Source organism: Mchenga conophoros, linkage group LG18, assembly GCF_057382185.1.
Source record: "Mchenga conophoros isolate Kocher_MC1m ecotype Shallow Benthic linkage group LG18, M_conophoros_male_GT1.1, whole genome shotgun sequence".
Taxonomy (NCBI): Eukaryota; Metazoa; Chordata; class Actinopteri; order Cichliformes; family Cichlidae; genus Mchenga; species Mchenga conophoros.
The window spans coordinates 14,237,132-14,261,576 of NC_140543.1; the positions used below are offsets into that span (position 1 = coordinate 14,237,132).

A 24,445-nucleotide genomic window follows, 5' to 3' on the forward strand; every position below is an offset into this window, starting at 1 on the left:
CGCAACGACTGACCCCCTCCATCCACTCCCGGGAGGTTATAGTATGACGTGTTCTGACGTCACTCTCTCTCCCTGTCATTTATTTGGCTCGAAACACATATTAACAAATTGCTCAGTGATGAACAACTACTCAGATCATTTACCTAAGCAGTGTGCTTTGTCAAAACGAAGTGTGTGTTCATTACACTGACATTCTGTTCTGCAATTGTTATTTACTTGTATTTTATAATTTGACTTTACATACTGCTGGGTGGTTTGTAAAGTTTACAATAACTAGTATTATCATTATACTATATTTTCAAAAATATATAATAATCTCAAAAGTAATGCCTTGGAGTAGAAAATAGTAATGCTTTATTAAAATTTAAAACTAAAGTACAGTATTTGAATGTGTGTATTGTGTCTACTGTTTGTTAACTCACCATATTCATAATGGGTTTGTGGGGTTAGGGGTGTGTGTGTGTGTGTGTGTGTGGGGGGGGGGGGGGGTTAGGGTCTTTAGGTCCCCCCACCCCTGCCACCAGTATATTTTTAAGCAAATATTTCTAACTTTTATTTGAATATTCAGTTTCCTACCATTTTCTCTTAAAGGGTAATTGCCAGGTAATCCGCCCTCCCCCTTCGCACACACATGCACACAAAGAAAACACACAGTATAATTCACAGCCTCGTTATAGTGCATAAATATTTATGCCATTTACACCATCAAACTTAGATTGCTAAGGATGAAGAACCTTTTGTTCTTTAAAGAACCATTTGTAATAGCTGAAGAACCATCCACAAAATAAAAAGGTTCTTTGACGTATGATGGTTCTTTAAAGAACCATGAAGACATCTGAAGAACCATTTATGAACCATAATTTTTCTGAGTGTAGCGCTGTCCTTAGAAAGTAAACGTTATGAAAGTATTTAGGAAAAAACGCCGCGTATATACTGTTTATCATGACTCTGGTTTTACGTGGCCTATCAACACAATTTAAAAACTGGTATATAACACCTTGTTGCTTTGTCATCTTGAAGTGATCAAGTTTCTTGTTAGTAACGGTAATGGCATTGTAATGATAGTAATTAGTTAGATTACTTGTTACTGAAAAAAGTAACACCATTAGTAACACCGTTACTTATAAAGCTGTTATTCCCATCACTGAATTTAACTGAATATATATGTTGAAGTCTGACATTGATCCTTGATCATATTTGTACCCTAACACAATACTGAAACAGCAGCGAGGTCACTGCTAAAGTGCAGTAAGACTTCAATGGTATTTCTGCTGATACACAGCAAATTACTAATAACACTTTAAACTATTGTGCTTCTTTATGTATGGGCAGGATGAATGTTGTGATGATGCTGTTTTAAATATTTTTAACCTTTTTAACCTTACCATTAAACATTAGGATTCTAACATGTAAATAACAAGAGGCAGCTTTGCATTAAAATCACAGGTTTATTCATTTCATTAAATCAATATTAAAAATTTAGAATTTTTTTTGTTTTTGTTTGTTTTGTTGGTGTTGTTGTTGTTGTTTTAATTGTATGATATTCTGCCTCCAACTGGTCTGGATCATATCTGTAAAGGAGAGTCCCACCCAGCCCATTTGCTCAGTCACTCCATCTACAAAAGAAAAAACCAAAAGCAATAACTGAGTAAATCTAATGAGAAAAAAAACCATAACAAACTTTTATACTCACTTATTTATTGATTCAAGGTTTTCTACTTAATATGCATCGTTGTCGTTTTATGGTCAACCATAAATTAAGGACATTTCAACAAAATTTCTCAGAAAATACGTGACTTTTCTATATTGGGAAGATGGGATGTACCACTGTGAGAGGAGCCTGGTGGAATAGTCCAAGTGAAAATATCTTTAATCTGAAAAGTCAACATTTGTTTTCAGTGTCACGTTTCTAAGCCCTTACATGCCTTGACCTTTGCAAACAGCTCAAATGACTAACTCTGAAAGCAAAAGTAAATAGCTGGTGAAACAACCCCAAAACAGAAAGTTTAAAAAACGTACAAAGCATAACATGTCCCGTTACAACGACTCAAAACGAAACTCACGGGCAGAATAAAAGCTCCGATGGGGACACAAACTGTGGTTTTCTGGATGACACAGCTGTAAACCCAGATGGTGTTGGACATCCTCTGAAGCAAAGACGTGTACCTTTGTCTTTACGTCGAGGCAGCAGGAAATCACACCAAGAGCCAGGTGAAAAGCATAAATGTGTTATTTTATATGTGGCAGACTTCAGAACACTTCATGCACATCCAGAGTGAGCTAAGGAGTTTCTTTCATATCTGTTTATATGTGATCAATAATCAAATTTGATTTGATTAAATGACTGATTTTAATGCATATTTCTTTAGTCAAAATGTGATTTATGCGCAGACTTTTAGCTTAACTTCAAGAGGTTATCATAAAGTAGGGCTATTAACTACTAGGAGTTATGGCCATTATTACACATAAAGCATAAAAAAAACTTAATGATGAGAAGTTGTTTTCGTATTGCTTTTATTTTGACATAGCAAGAAAGTAAGTGCTGTATTTTGTGTGTTGTGTGTGTGTGTGTTCATTTCTAGATTTGGCTATTAAATAATCTGTTTGACAGATGGCAATAAGGTTACTGTCCACACACTAAGTTAACCTAATTTGGAGCTATGAAGACACACAGAGCTGCATGGTGTTGTTTAGATGGACTTGTTTTGCATGTTTATATTTCCCAAAGATACAGTTAGAAAATACTGATGGAGAGATGCACTGAGGAGAAAAGACTTTCAGCCAAATTCCTCTGCATATGAGCAACATGGGCTGTCAAAGATATTACTCGTAAAATAAGACACCGGTTAGCATTTTGCACTTCTGCTTTTCCCTTGTTGTTTCTCAGTCCCCCATTCTCTCTTCACAGTTTCTACATCCTCACATATACACAGCAAAAATGCCAGTGTTGATTTTTCAGTGTTAGTAGATTTCAACAGAGTTCCGAGTTAGTTCAACACTTAATCGAGTTAAAATAACACATCGGGAGTTGATTCCTGAAAAGTGTAAGTGTGGACTTTAGTCGTTACTGCATTTTAACACTGTGGGTGTTAAATTAGACCACGCCTTCATTTCCTCTGGAGCTTCGCATTTCAGAATCTTCGGTCGCCATTTTTTCTTGCTGCTGCGGTAAGTTTTATTCGGTCAAATATTAAGTTTTAGATTGATATTAAAACAAGTAACATGATAACTGATGGGCAGATGAAGCTTCATGAAGCATTGAAGCTTTTCATCCAATTGGTTCACCCCAGCGCAAAGCTTCTTGAAGCTTCATTTGCTCTAGTAGGACATCTACTGGACGTAAAAATATTAGTTGGCAAGAATTTGAAGTGTGGCCTTTTTTCCTATTTCCCGACTCCGCACTCCTTTGCTTGAGTCGGGAAATAGGAATTCAACAAAACTGAACCAGAGTCGTCATTTCAAAGCCAAGTATGTAAGACATAACTGCATGGCGTGTCCATTGTTTAGTTATAGCCTGGGCCTACTGCTGTGTTAATGACATCTTATTTATTCATTTAAGATTTGGGGACAGCATCCACAATACAGTCCACAATATAACATATTGCTGGAGAGACAGCTAGTTAAAATCTTGTCATTTGCTTTTATGTTTATTTTGGGGTGTCCTGTGTTATGGTGCTTTGAGTTTTTGGAGTTTTCTATTACAAATATTCATGGTTAGTTTCTTTGTTTTCATCCTTGGGCTATTCTTATTTACAGTTTTGCTATCTAGCTTAGTTCTTGGTTATAGTTTGCTTTTAGTCACTGTTTCAGTATATACCACCCATCTCTGTGTAAGGTGTTCTCATGCTTTAGTTATTTCCTGGTTTATTTTGGAAACTCTTGTCTCATGTATGTTATATTTAGTTTTGCTTCACTTTGCAATCTGCCTCCTCCTCTGTCTGCTTTTGGGTCCACACTTGAACCAACTCCAAACATGACAGTATCACCATTCACCTTTTTACTTAGAGAAACATACTTAGATGGTACTAAGATGCTGCCGTGATGCCACAAGTTGACAGGGAAGCTTTTGTTTTGGGGGTGCTTAAAATGTAAAATGGAAGCAATTTACAAACAGGATTTGAAATGATGAGTTTATGTCTTTCTTTAAAAGAAGAAAAAGACTGCTGTTAATTCAACAGATGCCCACAACATGTGGTAAAAGACTTCTAGGCTTAAATCGGGTTAAACGAAGTTGAAAATGTAATGTCTTTTTATGTTGTTTCTGTTTAGCTGCATTCAAATTATTTTATTTGAATGCATATATTACAAGGAGAGCAGAGATGTAATTCAAAGTAAAAGCCTTTTCTATTTTGGAATAAACTGAACATTTATTTGATTAAATACTCTGAAATTATTTTGTTACTTCCACACATATATGAGCTTGAGCCCCAGACTCCAACGGCCAATGCAGTGTATCCCAGGAGCAAATCTGTTTTATTACTCGGTTAAGTCTAATGACTTCAGTGCTGAGTGTATTTGAATAGGCAGTGACCTGTTTTTTAGTTTCCATTGGAAAACAATATTACTGTATCCCACTTTTTTCAAAGATTCTTTTGGTAAATATGTCACTGGCTGCAATTGTGTGCAAGCTTTTTCACCAGTCTACTGTTCTTTACAGCACTGTCGCCCACTATTATTTATTTATTTACTTTTTCAAAAATGACCTCTGACAAGAAAGCCTAATTTCTGCTGTTCAATACCAGAGAAATTGAAACTTTTACAAATTATGCCAAATTGCAAAATGCTTAGCTCTGTCTCTAATAAAACCTCTGAAACTTTGTTCAGCATCAGGCAATGTTCATATGTTGATTCATGGTTTTCTTCCATTTTTTTTTTTTTTTTTTTTTTTTTTTTAATGACATCAGAAACAGCAGTATGCGACATTACGTGATGGCAGAGCTTCAGTTCATCCTTTGTCATTTTTTTTTTTTTTTTTTTTTTTTAATAAATAGGACAGGGGGAATGAATGAGAGAAAGAGGGGGAGAGAAAGAAAGAAAACCAAAGGGGAGAAGAGACGGTGAGAAGGGGGGGGAAGAGAGAGAAAAAAAAAAAAGAACTCCTGGGTCACCTGTATGGAGAAAAAAAACAAACAAACAAAAAAAACAAACAGAGGAGACAGCAAACAACAAAGAGCAACATAATAATAGAGAAAACAAAGCACCATCACAATAAACTAGCTAGTCATAGATATCAATATTTACTAAGTAATAAACGATATTGTGTAGCACGCAAGATAGACAGCGCACAGTGTGCTTTGAGGCAGCAGCCAAGAAAGCTTTAGTCCGCGTCTGTGAATACCCATGTGTGCATACCTGTGTGGATCAGCATGCTTGCATTCCAAAGGTTTCTCCATGTAATGATCTGCTAGGGAGTGTGGGGGGGCCACAGCCCCGTCCTCCAGGGTGTGAAGCGGGTATGGAGGAGATCAAAACTCCAGACATCCAGAGGCCCCCAGAACACAAGAGACCATGGAAGACCAACAGAGGGGCAGCCGCGCCACTGTCCCAGAAAGAGCTGAGGAGAGTCCCAGATGAGGGCTCGCCCAGCAGCCGCGGAGCAGAAGTCAGGGGGAGTTGCAGTGACGCGCCCGTGAGCTCCGCCGGCCCCCAGCTGCGCCTGAGTGACCGAGCCCTAGGCCGAGAGGCCGGGGGCACCCCACCTCCAAAGGGGCCCGAGCGAGCCCCAGGCCCCAGGCCCCGACAAGCGGCCGCCAAGGAGTGAGCCGGTGTGTACCCGGACGCCCACCCCCAGACACAAAGAACCACCAACACACCGACACCTGAGGGAGTCCGCCACCGGCAGGGGAAGTGGTGGTGGGTGGAGATAGGCCTCCAAACCTTGGAGGGCCTGAGGTGTCCCCAGAGAGGTGGCGTCTGATACCCAACCTGACATATAGACACAGACATACAGGCACACACAGATACAAACATCCATTCCCACCCTCATGCTCTCATATGCACTCACTCCACACTCAACCAACGTGGAGACAGCCATAAAGAGACGTTGTACACACGATCACACTCCCCAAGCGTACTCTACAAACCGGGTCTAGGTACCCTTGCCCCTGGAGGGGGGAATTGCACCCAGACCCAGGTGGTGTTACCCTTTTCCCTGCGGTGGGGAGAGGCAGACCACCCCGACTCCGCAGCAGCAGGGAGGCCCCACACCCCAGACCGCAGTCGGACGGCCAACTCCTCCTACTAGCCCTCCCGCTCCAGCAGGCCGCAGAGAATGGGGGTGGGAGAAGACTCCAAACCTCCCTCCACCCGCTCATTGTAGTGTTGATGCATATGTGTTCTAAGGTGCAATTAAAACCCAGGAGGGCATGGAGCTACCTGCCAGAGAGCAGCAGGTAAGCGCATAGTCCCTCCTGCTAGCCCTCAATGACTAAGTGTATTTAAAATTGAGAGGTGGGCAACGACGTCAGGGGTGAGGTATACACCCTGATGGTGATTTGGACTCCGTGATTGTGCCCACCCCCAAGATCCTATATGTATGTGTAATGAGAGTGTGAATAATGTGAATGTCTAAGTTGTGGGATAAAATTGAGGCAGAGGCAGCCAGAAGGGGACAGAGGGGGGGGGGGGGGGGGTAGCCTCCTCTGCACCCTGGTGACATACCCCCACTCCAAGGCCCTGCATGTGTGGGTGGTTGTGGAGGAGCGGGAAGAGGGAGGCAGCTGGAGATGGGGAGGGAAGGAAGGGAGGGGCAGGTAACCCCTCCCTGGGGCCAGCTCCCCCGCTGACCCCAGTAGGCACTCCCACCCTCCACGACCCGCCAGGGAAGGGGGGCCCAGGCCCATCAGACCGGGGCCCAGTGCAGTAGCGCCCCCCGGCTCCACAGAGCCCTGGACAGTCCACCCAACCCCACCACAGAGAAAACTGCACCCACCCCACCATCCACACATCTTCCAGACTACATAAGACGGTAAACGCCCAGGCTGAGATCTTCCTCCACCTCTCCTGTATCTCCCCCTCCTGCAGAGAGTTCCTGAAGAGAAGAAAGCTCCTGCAAGATGTGACCATCCCCCCCACCAGTTGAAGAGCCCCCCAGGCGGCTCGACGCACCGGCGGCACCCTGCTCCAGGGCCGGGTTTTCTTCCATTTTTGATCTAGTGCAGAATATTTTTAAGGGATTATCTGCTATAAAAGGCAGGATAGAAAAAAATCTCCTTCATATTGTTCTGTCTTAAAAGGCGCCTTCTGTGATGCTTACACCTCTAATGAAGTCTCACAAGTGTCAGCTTTGTTTTTATACATTGTTAAAAAAAAACTTAACAGTTTTTTTGTTTTACAAATGTGGCGGGGTGGGGGTGCGCGTGTGTGTGTGTGTGTGTGTGGTGGTGGGGGGGGGGGGGGGGGGGGGGTCATTTCCCGAGGGGGATGTAAGCTGGCAACATAAACAGGGATATGTGGTCCAACTGGCCCAGGCGGGTGATGGTGAGGCTTTGTAGTAGCTCTGTTTAATGTTGGAGCAGACTTTATCCTTTTCGCAGATGTAGCACAGTTTACATGCAGGTGAAATTTGGGGAACACTACTTTTAAGTCCACATGATTAAAGACGTCAGCTTTAATGTGTGCTGCTTCTTATTCATCTTTCTTATTCAGGTGGGTGTGAATGGCATTATGTAGAAGGCTAAGGGCTGAGTTAGATTTAGCATTGGAAGCTATATCTAGTGCCGTGGTCAGAATAGCTTGAATCTCACGAGGAAGAAAAATCTCACAAACTCTAAGTCTGGAGAGCAGTGATTGTCCACAGTCTTAGTATTATTTGCTCATTTTTCATTAATATAAAGGGAAAGACCCCCACCTTGCTGTTGTTTCTTTGAGTTCTGGTTTCTGTCTTGACAAGTGCATTGGGTTTTGCTGGGTAAATCCTCTGCAGCAGTCCCCAGTGAGTCTATTATCTTCCAGCTGTAGCCTCAGCTCATCCCCTTTGTTAATAATCGTGGTTTGTGAGGAAAAGGCTGGGCAGCGTAGGTTTGTGCAGTGTTTTCTTTACCCTTTCTCACTCACCAGCTTGGCAGGCTCATTTTTGTTTCCTGTATCACTGCCTCTGCCTTCTATCCCAATTGATCCCAGGATCCTGTCTTGGGAGATGACCTAAAACAGCGCTTGAGTGATACTTTTTGCCTAAATGCTCTGGCACTGCCTTGGGGTAGTCTGTGATCATTAAGTTGTTCTTTCTTTTTTTTTCTTCTAGAAACCTTTCTTCTAGACACCAAAACATCAAAAATGGGTAATGAATTACCAAAGGAGAGTAACATGGGAAGCTCCCTGAGATGCTGCAAATGTTTTAAAGTCTTGCCTCCATGCAAATCATTTGATGACTTATACCAAAGTACTATTCATGGGCGACACGTACATGTGTTTAATGGAGGTGAATACTACAGACCAGTTGGTTACAATGATGCATATGAGTGTGATTATTGCTTTAATAAGCCAATCAGAGATCAAGAGGAAATGAGAAGAGAAGAGGAGAGGAGAAGAGAAGAGGAAAGGAAGAGAAGAGAGGAGGAGAGGAGAAGAGAGGAGGAAAGGAAGAGAAGAGAGGAGGAGAGGAGAAGAGAAGAGGAGAGGAAGAGAAGAGAGGAGGAGAGGAGAAGAGAGGAGGAAAGGAAGAGAAGAGAGGAGGAGAGGAGAAGAGAAGAGGAGAGGAAGAGAAGAGAGGAGGAGAGGAGAAGAGAGGAGGAAAGGAAGAGAAGAGAGGAGGAGCAACAGAAAGAAAAACTGAATCAAAGACTAAAAGAATCTCACCAACAAGCTAAAGAGCAGTTTGAGAAAAAATTGAGCAGCCACATCTTAGATGAATGTGAGTCCAAACGAGATGTTCTAATAGGGCATCTGGATGAGTTTCAAGCCAGCTATGAATCAGGCAGTGACAGTGATGAGTTTCTTGAAATCCTCTCAGTGAAATGCAGTCTTCCACTTTCAAATCTCAGTCTGAGTCAGCTCACAGCTGATCAGCTCAGTGAGATCCTTTCAGTCCTGGACAAACTTCTGTTTGATGAGTGGATCAGTGCTCCTCCATCCATCAGCACTCTGCAGCACACTCAGGTGTTCATCACAGAGCTCTGTGCTCTGTCTCTGGAAATATCTGAAGGAGTTTCCCTACAAACCATCTCCAATCATATGCAGTCCCTTTTGGTATCCATCAGCCAATCAGCATGTGGTGTTTTTGAGAGTTTCCTCTTGTCTCAAGCCCTGTATCTGAGCCTGATGCACTTTTTCAGTGATGGTAGCAGATCTGATAATGATGCTGTCCTCATAGCCAAACAATGGGCAGAATATGAGATTTCCACTGAGAACCTCTTTATAATTGAATTCCTGAGCACCCTCACATCATCACTGCAGAGTGCAGTTGGAAGAGCCTCTGTGTTCACTTTAAAGATGGAAATCCAGTGTTTAAAGCTTCTCTTATTCACACTCACAGATCTAAATGGAAAAGAAGCCCACTCAAAATCCACTGAAATGCTCCTCAAACTTGTACAAAGAAACCAATGGACTCCAATGGAAGCAGTCACTCTGCTTAAAGCACTGTCACAGAAATATGCAGATGATGATTCCATAACTGAAATCCTTACCTTGGTACGAGTGTATGACATACCACCAGACTGGATAGATGACTGTGGGCACTCTCTAATCCAGCTCCTTGAATCTGCTGCTCCTGAGAGATTTTGTCAGGATTTACAAAAGACTCTAAGAGGAAACGATGAGAACAGTGTAACTGCAGTTCTAGCAGAAGTAAAGATGTTGTGGAATTTGGATGACTCTGTCATTGATATGATAAAAAACATTAACACTGGTGTCCTGAAATATACAGAAAATGTACCAAAAGAAGAAACTTTTATGAAAGATTCATTTAAATGTGAATCTTTGAATGCAGACAACATACAGAAATGTCTGTGTCAGCTCTGCAAAGCAGTGTTCAACATAAGAGGCCGGTGGCCCACGGTGAGGCAGATGGTGCGGTGGTGTGGACTGGTGCTGACTCATAAAAGTGGAGTGGTACAACTGGTTGGTGTGGAAGAAGACCCATGTGTTACAGCCATGTTTGCAGCCATGCAAGTCTGCATGGGAAACAAACTGGACATTGTGCTGAGCTCCGATGTTCACTCAGAGGAGCAAACAAAGGAGTGGTCTGACTTCTACAAGCACCTTAACATTTCACTTAACACAAACATGAAGAAGACTGACCCATCATTCCAGGATGTCTATGAAGCAGACATTGTTTATGGTACAATGGATGATTTTGTGTCAGATTATGTTCAACGTGGCATAGAGGCAATGGAAACAGGGCATACACAGTTTAGTCGTGGATTTATTATTGAAAAACAAAGTCTCAGTGTTCTGCATGCTCTGGAGCTTTCAAGACTCAAAGACGATGACTCCCTGGTGTTTGCTGCGGAGGTCCTGCAGAACCTCATGAGTAAATTTCACAGTGAAGATGTGGGACTGAAACACATGTTCATTAAGGCCCTTTTTCAGGTGCTCCACAGCAATCTAAACCAAGATACAACCACTGACACAAAAATCATCACCATCTCAAAGAAAATCACCGGGAAGAAAATGCTTTCTAATGAGATCTTTATTTTGACTTTTCTTGAAAATCTCTTGCAAGTGTTTGCTAGAGAAACAGAAGCTGTTAAAAACATGACAGATCCTGCAGGCAAATGTTGTTTGGAGAATTTATTTGCCTGCGTGGAACAATTCCAAGACTTAGACAAAGAAACCAAAGAAGTCTTCAAGATGGTTTCAAATCTTGGGGAACAAAGACTTTGGTCACCAGTAGAGGTCTTAAACCTTCTTGGAACATTAACTGACCACCACTATGATCAAAACTGTATTTTCATCATGAAGATTTTACATTTGATGGAAACATATCAGGTTTCCTCTAAGTGGAAAGATGAAAACAATAAATCTCTCCTTGAGCTCATAGATTCATGCACAACTAAGAATCTGATCCAGCATCTAGAAAAGAGCCTTAAAGATGAGAAAACTGAAAGCATTGACAACCTTTTTTATGAAATACAGCAGATGAAAGAAATTGATGAACAAACACTGAGTAAATCATACAACATAGTAACTCATGTAACAAACTTAATCAAAACTGGTGAAATTAAAAAACACAGAGACATACAGCGAGCTAGGACTCTGAGTCACAGCATGGAGGTTGGGGATTTACAGCAGGTCCTTGCAGTCTTATGCAATGCTGTACACCTCCACAAAGCTGAAAGGAAGTGGTTTCCCAGGACAACTCAGATGATAAGCTGGTGCCTGTTGGCCTTGTCTGACACTGGGAAGCTCCTGGAGATGGGAACTGGAGAAGGAAAGTCTTGTGTCATAGCGATGTTTGCAGTGCTGCGTGTGCTTAGAGGTGAAAAGGTGGATGTGGTGTCCAGCTCTTCTGTGTTATGCCAAAGAGATGCTGAAGAATGGGCAGAATTTTACAAATACTTTGGCATTACAGTCGACACAAACACAAATAAAAATGAGGATAAAGATCGGAAAGAATGCTATCAGAAGGACGTGGTCTATGGAACCATTGAAGCCTTTGCTGCTGATCACCTTCGCCAAATATTTGAGATGAAGGATGTGAGGGCTGATCGTAACTTTCAGTGCATCATTATCGATGAAGTGGACTCACTGCTGCTGGATCAGGGAGTGCAGCTGACATACCTGTCCAGCCCCATGGTGTCCATGCAGCACCTGAACATTATTCTCACCATGATCTGGAGCCACGTCAGTCAGTATGGCTTCCTATCTACAGGACATCAGACATTTGTACGAGGTCCTCCTGCTTCATTCTTCAAGGCCATCTATGACTCAATGAACACAGAAGACACTGAAATTAGTGATCCAATGGACATTTTAACTATTGCTGAAGAATCCAACATTGTACCAAAAGGATTTTCAGAAGATATCTACAAGAGTGAAAACCATGAAATTCTCAGTAAACTGAAAACAGTGAGTCAGGATGCTATGGTTGACTTTTTCAAAGAAATTGAGGACTATGTGCCTTATGGCTTTACTGTTTACACGCTAGATGACAAGAGACTGCTCTGTCTTCAAAAGTGCAGTCCATATAATGACCGGGACATCCCAGAGCTTTCATTTCTTGTGCTGGAGGAAGGATTGTGTTGTCCTCTCTATGAGTCAGAAGAAGTTCTCGTCAAGCCCATTGCAGAAATGATCTCTGAGAGGATTCAGTACACCCCATGTGAAAACAATACAGAAAAAATCAGCATTCCTGGATTCTTGAAGACTCTGGTGGAGAAGAAAGTCTCAGTGTGGGTTCAGAATGCCTTTCTGGCAATGTTACTGAAACAAGGACAAGAATATGTCATAGAAAATGACAACGTCTGTCCAGTGGACTTCAGATCCACTGGTATTGTTGAACTGAATAAGAAATGGGGGGATGGTCTGCAGCAGTTTGTGGAGATTAAACACCAAGTCAAACTGAGCACAATTTCAACAGTGACAAATTATATTTCCAACGTTTCTTTTTTTGAGAAATACCAGGGGAAAATATACGGAACAACAGGAACACTGGGGAGCAAAGCAGACATTCAGTTTTTGCAGGACCTGTATCCAAATCTCTCTGTGTGCAAAATGTCAACATTCAACAGGAAAAAGTTATTTGAGGTCAAAGGTACTCTGAAAAAAACAGCTGAAGAATGGGAATCTGAAATAAAAGATGTGGTCACAGCTCAGAGTTCCCCAAATTCATTCAGAGAAGGAAGAGCAGCGTTGGTGATCTGTGAAACTATAAACAAAGCCAAAGAGATCTACGAAGAGCTGAAGAGCTGCATCCCAAATAAAAAATTGATTCTTTACTGCCGCAGTGACAGAGACAGTTTGAGTAAAATAGACAAGGAGCTGCTTCCTGGTGATGTCATTGTTGCCACAAACCTTGCCGGCCGTGGCACAGACATAAAAGTGTCCCCAAAGGTGAACAATAATGGAGGGTTATTTGTGATCCTCTCCTTCCTTTCTGAAAATACGAGGGTGGAACTCCAGGCTTTTGGACGAACTGCACGCAAAGGTAAACCTGGATCTGCTCAGATAATCATTTCCACCGAACACCTGCAGCCATCTTTCAGCACAGTGTCCTCTCTGGAGGAAGCCAAGAGCACAAGAGACAGACTTGCAGCAGAAAAGATAAAACACATGATGAACGATGTTGCTGAGATGAAACTGCGGGAGGACCTTTTTTCAGAATACTGTGAAACACTTCAAGATATTTATGACACCACTGATGGAGACGAGGAAAGAGCTGTTGTTGCCATCATGAATGAGTTCTGGGGGATTTGGCTGCAAACTAAATCAGAAGAAATTGATCAGTTGAAAAGAAATGAACTGCAAGAGAGTCTGAAAGCTGATTTGTCAAAGGCAAAAAGTCAGTCTGAAAGTCAGACTTCACCAAGTTCCAGCATTTATCACTATATCAAGTTTGGAAATATTGCACTGGATGAAAAAAAGTGGGATATTGCAGCCAGACTGTTTGAAAAAGCCATGAAACAGGATGAAAGCTGGGCAGCTGTAGCTTTTTACAATCATGCATACTGCACTATACAACAAAAGAAATCAGATTACCTCACTAAGGCCATAGATGATCTAACAAAGGCACAGGAATCTTTGAAGTTTCTTAATGAGGAACTAATAGTCTGTCTTCAGTTTGTAAAAATGTCCTCTGCAGACTCAGCCAACAGCAACACAACCAGCCTGGAAAAACAGTTATCAACCAGGTCCACAATGTATAGTTACTTTGAAAAAAACATTACTGAGGCCATCCAAAAGTTACGAGAAATAAGAGAGAAAGGGAGGGATGCAATGGCCCCAAAATCCCCAATGTTCTCACTATTTTCAGATGCTGATAAAGATCTCCAAGATGAAGCTTACAATCTCTATAGACGAGGTCTGAAATATGTATTTTCTGTGGAAGAAAAGCCTCGTTTCTCATGGGAAGGTCTGCTGGTGTTCTTTCTTGGAGTTTTACAGATTGTTGGAGGAGCACTGCTCATTGCATTTACATTTGGAACATTTGCTCAAGTTGGAATGGGACTGATTATTGAGGGAATATCAGACTGCATCACTGGCATTGAGGCCATGGTGACAGGAGAATTCAGCTGGAAGTCATGGGCTATAGAAAAAGCCATTTCTATTGGTGTCTCTCTCATTGGGTTTGGAGTTGGAAAGCTGATTTCAAAGGGCTTCAAATGTTTTAAATCCTTAGTTAAATTTGGCAAACAGCTTAAGTCAATGCCAAAATTTCTCTCTAGACAAGCTAAAGATGGCTTCAGTACTGTTTTAAAGACAAATATGAGGAATGCAGTAAAACACACAGCTAAAAAAATTGCAGAAGAACTCATCACCTTTGGATTGGGAAAGGCAGAAGATGAAATAATTAAAACAATATTAGAAGAAATCGAAAGCAAGGTGAAAGAGAGAACTGATCATGATGTGAAATTAAAAATAGAAAAAGAGCCGTCATCTTCATTAGTAGACCTCATTATTCTTTCACAACTTGAGGACAAAAAACAACTTCATGATCTCCTGAATGACGAGAGAAGAAAGGAAGAGCTGCTGGCCGTTTTCACAGACTTAAGCAAAACTGCAATACAGCCATTCTATGCAGACCTCAGCTGGCAGAACAAACTGAATTCATCCCTCTACAAAGTGATTGAAAAAGCTAAATCACACACTGGAGGAACAGCAAAAGCAATTCTGACAGTTATACAAGGTGTCCACATGGTCACACTGGCAGGGGAAGCCATCAGTGCAGTGCTCAGCCTGTCAGACAAATTCTTTTCAAATTTTCATGAACAGCTGAAAATATTTAAAGAAAAGCAACGAAAATCAGAGACTGTGAATGTAAGTGATCTGTCTGCAGAAGACATTAAACTGCTGAAAGATTTCAAGCAGGATTTAGGCAGCACCATCAGTACGTTATTGGCTGATGCTTTGGTGGAAGTTTTCCACCAGAAGTTCTCCAGTCACATGTTTTCTATTGTTAAAGACAAGGCAAATGGTGTTATTGGTAAATATGTGAGAAAGGGTTTAAAGAGTGAAAGAACAGAGGAAAAGCTCAGAGCTGGACAGGACAACAGATACATTGCATACATGCCAAAACACCCAAATTCTAACCTAAAAGTTGAAGGAGAGGCAGGTCAACGCTCACGATCACATGCTGAAAAGATCAAGAACTCCACGACTGCAGGCACCATCCTTGATATCAGAGTCCTGTCAGAAGCCACTGGCACTAAAGTTGTCATCCTAACAGAGGACAGCAATGGAAGACTTACCAAAATGCAGGAGCTGAGCCCAGACACTCGACATGCCAGTCAAACTGTGACCCTGATCTACAGACCAAAGAGTGACCAATACCCCGATGGCCATTATGATGTGTACATCAACAACCAGACAGTGAGCATAGACAACAAAGGCAAGAGCTGTCTGTTTTCTGCTTGGGCACGTGGAATAAAACCACAAGCCAGTGAAGAAGAGATCACTGTGGAAGCAAATCGTCTTCGATCTGTGGAGGCTGATGCTCTCCTCAGTTACCCAGGCCAATGGGAGCCTTTCATCAAGCGGAAAGAATTAACTGAAACAATCAGGGGAGGGGACTGGTACATGTTAGAGGGAACTGCACCCAAACAAGCCATAAAAGAAAGCAAAGAGTTACGTCAGAAATTAGTTGGCCAAGTAGAAAAATACAAAAACTGGCAAACACATGCAAAAGGAAATAAAGGAATTGGAAAGTTCATCAATGCAGATCACCAGCCACCAGTCAGTAGCATATTGAAGGCCAGAAAATTGAACCAGAATAGCAGATTAGCAGAAGCCATGCTTGAAGTGGCAACAAACTCATCTACTGGGAACATTTCTGATGTACACAAATATCATGGCCGTGAACTTCCAACAGTTTATGTGCCTGCAGAAGTACATCGTGAATTTCCCAGTACAAAATCACCAGCCTTCAGAGACCTCTTGGCTGCAGCCATAAGTAGTAATGATGTTGTGGGTACTTTCAAGCTGACAATCCTTGGTTCAATGCCAAGATTCTGGTTGGATAGTAGCAGGAACTTCAAAAACTTCCAGAATACAAATATAAGCAAAAGCAGACTTAAAGATTTTGAAAAAAGTTTTCCACACCACAGTGAAAAGATGGTAAAGGGATGGTCTGACCAGCTTAAAAACAAAGGTGTTATGACAGATGACCATCTAACTACTATTAATAATTGGATCGCTAACCAGGGCTACAAAGATCAAAACGATCCACACAGGAAAGAAGTTGCCAACCTCCTCTGATGAAAAGGTAACATCAAATTTTACATCATATTATATGTGATTCATAATGAAAGGGATGGGAGGTACCTGGAGTAGCATGCATTGTGGTAAGCATCTGACCAGAGTGGATTTCTGTTTTCTTTTCAGTTTGCGAGAGAGGAGAATGTGACTCTTACAAGCAAATGAAGTACAGTGAAAACCTGGAGATCTTCCACCTGCCTAATCATCATTATCAGATATCTCTGTGCCTTGGTTTAATTTTAACTTAATTTTTGTATTCAGTGTGCTTATCACAGAAAAAAACTGTTTGTTTAGCCATTTTTAGCTCAGTATAGATTGTAAATTAATTTGTTAACTTGCTTAGACTTTGTAGCAAAGCAATAATTACACTGTGTCCAGCAAATTAGTGTGGTGATATTAGATGTGATAGTTTTAATCTTTCAATACCAATGTTGACAATAACAAAAAGGGAAGATTTTAAAACCTGAGACCTGTTGACATTTGTCACCTTTTAACTCAATGTTCAAATATATGAACAGCTGAAATTGGTCACACATGTTCTGACTCCTTAGCCAGTGCACAAAGAGGACACAAAAATGCAGCAACAAAGTGTGTCTTAAAGTACATTAATAATCACTCTCAAAGGCTTCTAAATCATTAACTCCAGAGTGCCTGAGGGTCCTCCAGTGTTCAAGAGATAAACTACACATGTGTTATATTAAGATCTAGCAGCTTGATTTTCTTTTCTGTTGGTTGGAGCACAAGGTGACTGCTGATTCTGCAAGAGCCTGACTGTGAAAGAAGCTCTGGAGATAAAGAAACTGCTTGCAATGAATCACAGAAGCTACAGAAAAAAACCTGCATGTAGTTCTCTGTAAGCAGCATCCCATTCGTTATCTGTTTAATTCAGTGTAACTATGATGGTGGTGGCGAGGGAGGTTAACAATGAAATTATAATACATATTATCTGTATTCACCTGAAAACCATATATCCATATCTCTAAAATATTTCTGTCAAAATAAAAGTGAGTTAGTAGTAATAATTGCAGTGATTTCCTGTTTTCTTCCAGTGGTGCAGATTACTGTAAACTGTAGTAATTTCCCTTACTACTATGGAAATGTTTTTACACAATACTGGACAATAAAACTGCAGGGAAATGTACCAATATGATATTACATATTTTAAAAGTTTATTTAAATATATTTAAAACATATTGGTGAAAATATGGCCTATAAACATAATTGGCCACTGTTATGAAATTCTGGATTAAATTGAATTACACACAAGCTGGTTGTCTTTGTGAGTTTTTAATTTGTCTTTGCAAAGTGGTCAGAACAACAATACAAATTTAATCAAGATTCAATCAACCAGGTTCAATCAAAGTTATCACTCTGTGTCATATGGAAACCATGCTGCTGTTTTTAGATGGAATAGGCACCGTTAGTGTGAAGCAACAGTTATAAGAAAAAAAAAACAGAGACAAAATGTCAGGTTTACGGAAAATTGAACCCAAACACAGGACTTCCTAATTACTAAGTTAAACTTTCAGTCTATTTTATTTCATTATTTATTTGTGCAATATCCAGATCGCGGCTGTGGGTGGGATTAAGGGGCCTCTTCCTGTAGTTGAAATTCATGGCATGCTAGTGGTACCAGTCTCTCTCTGATCTCTAGCTTCAGCCGGGGTGGAGTGAGGCAGTGTCGCAGTTCCCAAATAGTTGTTTCTCATCCGTCAGGTTAAAGCTGGCCCAACCCGGGGTAGCGGTCATGTCCGGTTAGGGGCTCTGTTGGCTCTCAGGTGACTGTTTCCTCGCGGCTGCGTGCAGCGGGGCTAGGGGAGGGTCTGTGCTGACGGACGTGGGTTACTGACCTGGTAGCCTGGCTGCCCCTGGGTGGGTCCGGGATGGGCGTGAGGTTCTGGGGGCGCTCCGTCTCTGGGCTGGGGCCCGGGCCGGGCCTCGGGGGCTTGGGTCCTGGTTGGTGTGTTGGTTGTGGGCGGGTGGGTGCATGGGGGCCCAGCCCTGGAGCAGGGTGCCGCCGGTGCATCGAGCCACCTGGGGGGCTCTTCAACTGGTGGGGAAGATTGTCACATCTTGCAGGAGCTTTCCTCTCCTCAGAGGAAGCTACCACCCCCCCTGTCCCCTTCTGGCTGCCTCTGCCTCAATTTTATCCCACAACTTAGACATTCACATTACTCACACTCTCATTACACATACATATAGGATCTTGGGGGTGGGCACGATACACGGAATCCAAAGTACCATCAGGGTGTACACCCCACCCCTGGCGTTGTTGCCCACCTCTCAATGTTAAATACACGTAGACATTGAGGGCTAGCAGGAGGGACCATGCGCTCACCTGCTGCTCTCTGGCAGGTAGCTCCATGCCCTCCTGGGTTTTAAATGCACCTTAGAACACACATGCATCAACACTACAATGAGCGGGTGGAGGGAGGTTTGGAGTCTTCTCTCACCCCCATTCTCTGCGACCTGCTGGAGCGGGGGGGCTAGGAGGAGGAGTTGGCCGTCCGACTGCGGTCTGGAGTGTGGGGCCTCCCTGCTGCTGCGGAGTCGGGGCGGTCTGCCTCCCCCCACCGCAGGGAAAAGGGTAACACCACCTGGGTCTGGGTGCAGTTCCCCCCTCCAGGGGCAAGGGTACCTAGACCCGGTTTGTAGAGTACGCTTGGGGAGTGTGATCGTGTGTACAGCGTCTCTTTATGTCTGTCTCCACGTTGGTTGAGTGTGGAGTAAGTGCATATGAGAGCATGAGGGTGGGAATGGATGTTTGTATCTGTGTGTGCCTGTATTTCTGTGTCTATATGTCAGGTTGGGTATCAGGCGCCACCTCTCTGGGGACATCTTAGGCCCTCCAAGGTTTGGAGACTTATCTCCCCCCACCACTTTCCCTACCAGTGGCAGACCCCCTCAGACATCGGTGCGTTGGTGGTTCTTTGTGTCCGGGGATGGGTGTCCAGGTACACACCGGCTCACTCCTTGGCGGCCGCTTATCGGGGCCTGGAGCCTGGGGCTCGCTCAGGCCACTTCGGAGGTGGGGTGCCCCCAGCCTCTCGGCCTGGGGCTCGGTCACTCAGGCATGGCTGGCAACCCCCCCTGGCTTCTGCTCCGCGGCTGCTGAGTGAGCCCTCATCTGGGACTCTCCTCAGCTCTTTCTGGGACAGTGGCGCGGCTGCCCCTCTGTTGGTCTTCCTTGGTCTCTTGTGTTCTGGGGGCCTCTGGATGTCTGGAGTTTTGATCTCCTCCATACCTGCTTCATGCCCTGGAGGACGGGGCTGTGGCCCCCCCACACCCTCTAGCAGATCATTACATGAAGGAACCTTTTGAAAAAACAAGCGCGTCCATGCTCACAGGTGTACACACGGGTGATCACACCCACAAACTACACCCTTTTTGGCTCCTACCTCAAAGCACACTGTGTTCTGTTGATCTTATGTGCTGCACAATAATGTTTAATATTTAGTATTTACTGTCATATTCCCATATATCATTGTGATGTTGTTTATTCTATTACTCTTGTTCTCTTCTGCTTGTTTTCTTTTTTCTTTCTCAGCAGGTGATCCAGGTGATTGATATATGCATTTTTTTCTTTTTTTTTCTGCTCATTCTGTTGGTTTTTGTCTTTTGCCCTTCTCCCCCGTCCCTCTTCTCAGCTGTTTCTCTTTCCCTCTTTCTTTCTCCCCTTCTTTCCCCCAGTCAAGTCTGTCCCGTATTCAGTAAGTGAAAATAAAATAAACAATAAAAGGTGAATCAAATGGACCATTACGGCAAGGCTCTCTGTACCTTTGGTTTAATTTTAACTTAATTTTTGTGCTTATCACAGAAAAAAAAAAGAAAGTCCTAACTGCTTGTTTAGCCATTATAGCTTAATGTAGATTGCTTATGACAGGTTTTGTTTTTTGTTGCGCACAAAGAGCACACTAAAATGATGCAACAAAGTATTTCTTGTAGTAAATTACTAATCACTCTGAAAGGCTTCTAAATCATCCACAGAGTACCTGAGTGCCCCCTAGTGTTTTTAAGAGACAAACTACACATGTGTCATATTAAGATCTAGCAGCTTGATTTTCTTTTTTGTTGGTTGGAGCACAAGGTGACAGCTGGAGTAATTCTGCAGAGCCTGACTGTGAAAGGAGCTCTGGAGATAAAGAAACTGCTTTTGATGAATCACAGAAGCTACAGGAAAAAAAAACCTGCATGTAGTTCACTGTCAGCAGCATCCTATTCGTTATCATGCAAACGGTGTATAATTTTTGTTTAATTCAGTGTAACTATGAAGGTGGTAGTGGGGGGGGGGGGGGTTAACAGTGAAATTATAAAATATATTATCTCTATGGAAATGTTTTTACACAATAGTGGACAATAAAACTGCAGGTAAATGTACCAATACGATATTACATACTTTAAAAGTTTATCTAAATATATTTAAAACATATTGGTGAAAACGGCCTATAAACATAATTGGCCACTGTTATGAACATTCTGAAATAAATAGAATTACACACAAGCTGGTTGTCTTTGTGAGTTTTTAATTTGTCTTTGCAAAGTGGTCAGAGCAACAATACAAATTTAATCAAGATTCAATCAACCAGGTTCATTCAAAGTCATCACTCTGTGTCATATGGAAACCATGTTGCTGTTTTTAGATGGAATAGGCACCGTTAGTGTGAAGCAACTAAGAAACAAATGTCAGGTTTACGGAAAATTGGACCCAAACACAGGGCTTCCTGATTACTCAGTTAAATTTTCAGTCTATTTCATTTCATTATTTATTTGTGTTCTATCCATATCCTGGCTGTGGGTGGGATTCAGGGGCCTCTTCCTGTAATTGAATCTAATGGCATGCTAGGTTCGAGTCTCTCTCTGATCTCTGCCTTCACCCGGGGCGGGGGGTGGTGTTGTGTCAAAGCCCCCCAATGGTTGTTTCCCATTCGTCAGGTTAAAGCCGGCCTCCCCCACTCTCTCACTGGCCGATGTTAGGGCCTTCCTCTCTTTTAATTACTATATTGGCCATAAGTCTGTTAGGGTGCCTGGCTCATTGACCCAGTGTTTTGTGTTTTTGGTTCTTTGATTTTGTTTATTTCATTATATTCTAGCTTTGTCTTATGGGTTATAGGATTATTCTTAGTTTAGATTCTCTGTGTGGGTTTTCTTAGACTTTTAGTGTTTTGGTTTTCTTTCTGTGATCCATAGTTGCTGCCTCCTCTGTCTGCTGTATCCCCGTGTCAAGTGCGAGTTTCTGTGTTATGTTTTCTGTTTTACTTTGAAAGAGCTGCTGGCCGTTTTCACAGAGTTAAGCAAAACTGCAATACAGCCATTCCATGAAGACCTCAGCTGGCAGAACAAACTGAATTCATCCCTCTACACAGTGATTGAAAAAACTAAATCACACACTGGAGGAACAGCAAAAGCAATTCTGGAAAAGTCATAAAAGAAAGCAAAAAGTTACATCAGGAAGAAGTTGGAAAAGTGAAATTATGCAAAGAATGGAAAACATATGCAATAAAAAAATAAAGGAATTGGGCATTTCATCAATGCAGATCACCAGCCACCAGTCAGTAGCATATTGATGGCCAGAAAATTGAACCAGAATAGCAGATTAGCAGAAGCCATGCTTGAAATGGCAACAAACTCAATTACTGGGAACATTTCTGATGTACACAAATATCATGGCGGTGAACGCCCAATCATTTACGTGCCTAAAGAAATACATTGTGAATTTCCCAGTACAACATCACAAACACACTTGGCCAACACAATAAGTAAAGATGATATTGTGGGAACCTTCAAGCTGACGATCCTTGGTGCAGTGCCAACATTCTGGTTGGATAGTGAAAAGGACTTGAAAAACTTTCAGAACAACCCAATGAGTAAAACCAGGCTTGACACCTTCGAAAACAGTTTTCAGAAACACAGCACAGAGATGGTAAAGACATGGTTTTCTCTGCTTCAAAACAAAGGTGTCATGAGAAATGACCATCTAACTACCATTACTGAGTGGATCAATAACCAGGGCTACAACAATCTAAATGATCCACACAGGAATAAAGTCACCAACCTCCTGTGAAGAAAAGGTAAAATTACATTTAATATGATAATTTAAAAAAACTAACATATTTTCATCATTTACATATGATTCCTAATGAAAAGGAGGAGTAGAATGGCATACATTTGAGTGTATTTGTGTTTTCTTAACATTTCAGTTTCTAAGGCCTGAGATTGTGACTCTTACAAGCAAATCAAGAGTGGAAATTATGGAGATCTTTCACCTACCAGATCACAAAGCTCTCTGTGTTGTGAAGAAAATTATTTTCTTGATGTTTTGATCTTATACTATACTATAATACTAATACTATAATACTATATTTTCCCATCTACTGGTCATTGTAGAAAAAAAGGGATAAGTAATAACTGCCAGCAACCAGCTAACATTTGTCACCTTTGAACTCATGTTCAATGAAATTAGCAGCTGATCATGTAAGTTCTGATTCCCCAGCCAGAGAACAAAGAGCACACTAAGAATGCTGTAGCAATCTGTTTCTTGGATTACAGTAATGATTATTATATAGCCTTCTGAATTCATGAACTCCAGAGTACCAGAGTGCCCTCTAGTGTTCAGAAAGGCAAACTACACGCCTTGTACTGAAGATCTGTTTATTTTTCTTTTCTGCTACGATGCTTCTGCAATAAAGAAAGTGATTGCTAGATGACACAAACGCTAAAAAGTGAAAACCTGTATGTAGCTCCGGAGAAAGTGGAAAATAATGAATACTATAGAGTTCGATCTAATATAGGAAAATCATGTTATATTAAATGAGCTAATACAGGTAAATTAGTAAGTGGAAGTGTAACGGGCTAAAACTTATCATCTGGATCATTAGCTGGAGAGCTCGTGACTGACTGCAGAGGTGGGCTTTGTTAAATAGGTCTCATAAAAGCCCAAACACATATCGAATGACCGGGATCCTTTTAACAAAGATCGTTCCACTTGATGGATCCTTCTTACATAAAGTAATCTTGAGACATTCAGATCCACCAGGCTGTGCCCAAATATTTCTGTTTATTGCTGAACTCTGCTTTGTTTCTCCAGCATCGTGTGCATTACAGTAAAAGTGTAGCTATGCTATATAACTATATTAATGGCTGTATATCTGTATATGTTTGTTGCTAAATTCTACTTTACAGCTCAACAAATCAAGATCAGAATATACAATGAAAAAAAGCACAGTGGCACATGAGATGATGTGCTCTAACACCTGTACTTGAGTAAATTCACTTTGATTTTGCAATATATTCTTTATGGTATTTTATGCAATGCTGTTTCATTATGACCTGAAAAACGTGTTGATGCTTGAAATTTTTCTGTCATCATAAAAGTTTTCTCAAAACTACAGTGACTTCCTGTTTTCATCCGTTAGGTGGTGCAGGTTACTAGGGGCATAAACTGCAGTAAATATCAATACTATTTGGGGTTTATTTTGTTTGTGTTTTTACACAACAGACTATAAAACAGCCATTGTCAAATGATTTGAAATCTTATGACATATATATGATGGTAGCTTACTGAGTCTAAGTGAATGCAACTCAATTATTCCCCACTAGATGGCGGTGCATCATGGACACAAACATGTAGACGAGATCAAGGAAACTGCGGCACCTGTGTGACTTTATGCTAGGCTCTCAACACAAGCAGGAGCACCCTGGGTGTTGCTTTGCTGTATTATAAAATAGCTATTACAGATATATTAGCATAATTACATTAAATTATTGATAAACTTACTAAAAATAAACCCATGAACTCAGTGTATATATATATATGACATCAAATAAATGGATATATCTCAAATACTATTGTCTTTAACTGAAGAAGCTGTATAATATTAACATGTTCAATTAGGCATTAATATGATAAAACTTAAACAACTGCTTTTAATTACAGTAATGCAATGCCTATTAGCCTAACAATACTCTTTGTTTATAGGCACTTTATAAAAACTCATCTCTTTCCTATATAAAAAAAAAAGCACACTTAAAGTATTGCTAAGTAAAAAAATGCAATTCACACTCCTGGTCAGGATTTATCATTAAACTGCTACAGATC

At 41.6% G+C, this 24,445-nt stretch overlaps 1 protein-coding gene across 2 annotated transcripts; it reads left to right on the forward strand.

Moving 5' to 3' along the window:
• The first annotated feature begins 2,064 nt into the window (after positions 1-2,064).
• LOC146553397 (uncharacterized) lies at positions 2,065-18,169 on the forward strand. Of its 2 annotated transcripts, none has more exons than XM_085254982.1 (3): positions 2,065-2,211; positions 8,243-16,357; positions 16,477-18,169. In XM_085254982.1, the coding sequence occupies exon 2, from the start codon at positions 8,275-8,277 to the stop codon at positions 16,348-16,350; it is 8,076 nt and encodes a 2,691-aa protein (XP_085111108.1). In that variant the 5' UTR covers positions 2,065-2,211; positions 8,243-8,274; the 3' UTR covers positions 16,351-16,357; positions 16,477-18,169. The 2 variants fall into 2 exon arrangements, with proteins under 2 accessions (XP_085111108.1, XP_085111109.1); XM_085254983.1 differs by lacking the exon at positions 2,065-2,211 and adding an exon at positions 2,922-3,168.
• The last annotated feature ends 6,276 nt before the right edge of the window (positions 18,170-24,445 follow it).

Bases quoted from the DNA above. Each gene is read 5' to 3' on its own strand.
- LOC146553397 (XM_085254982.1), top strand. From the start codon at position 8,275: ATGGGTAATGAATTACCAAAGGAGAGTAACATGGGAAGCTCCCTGAGA.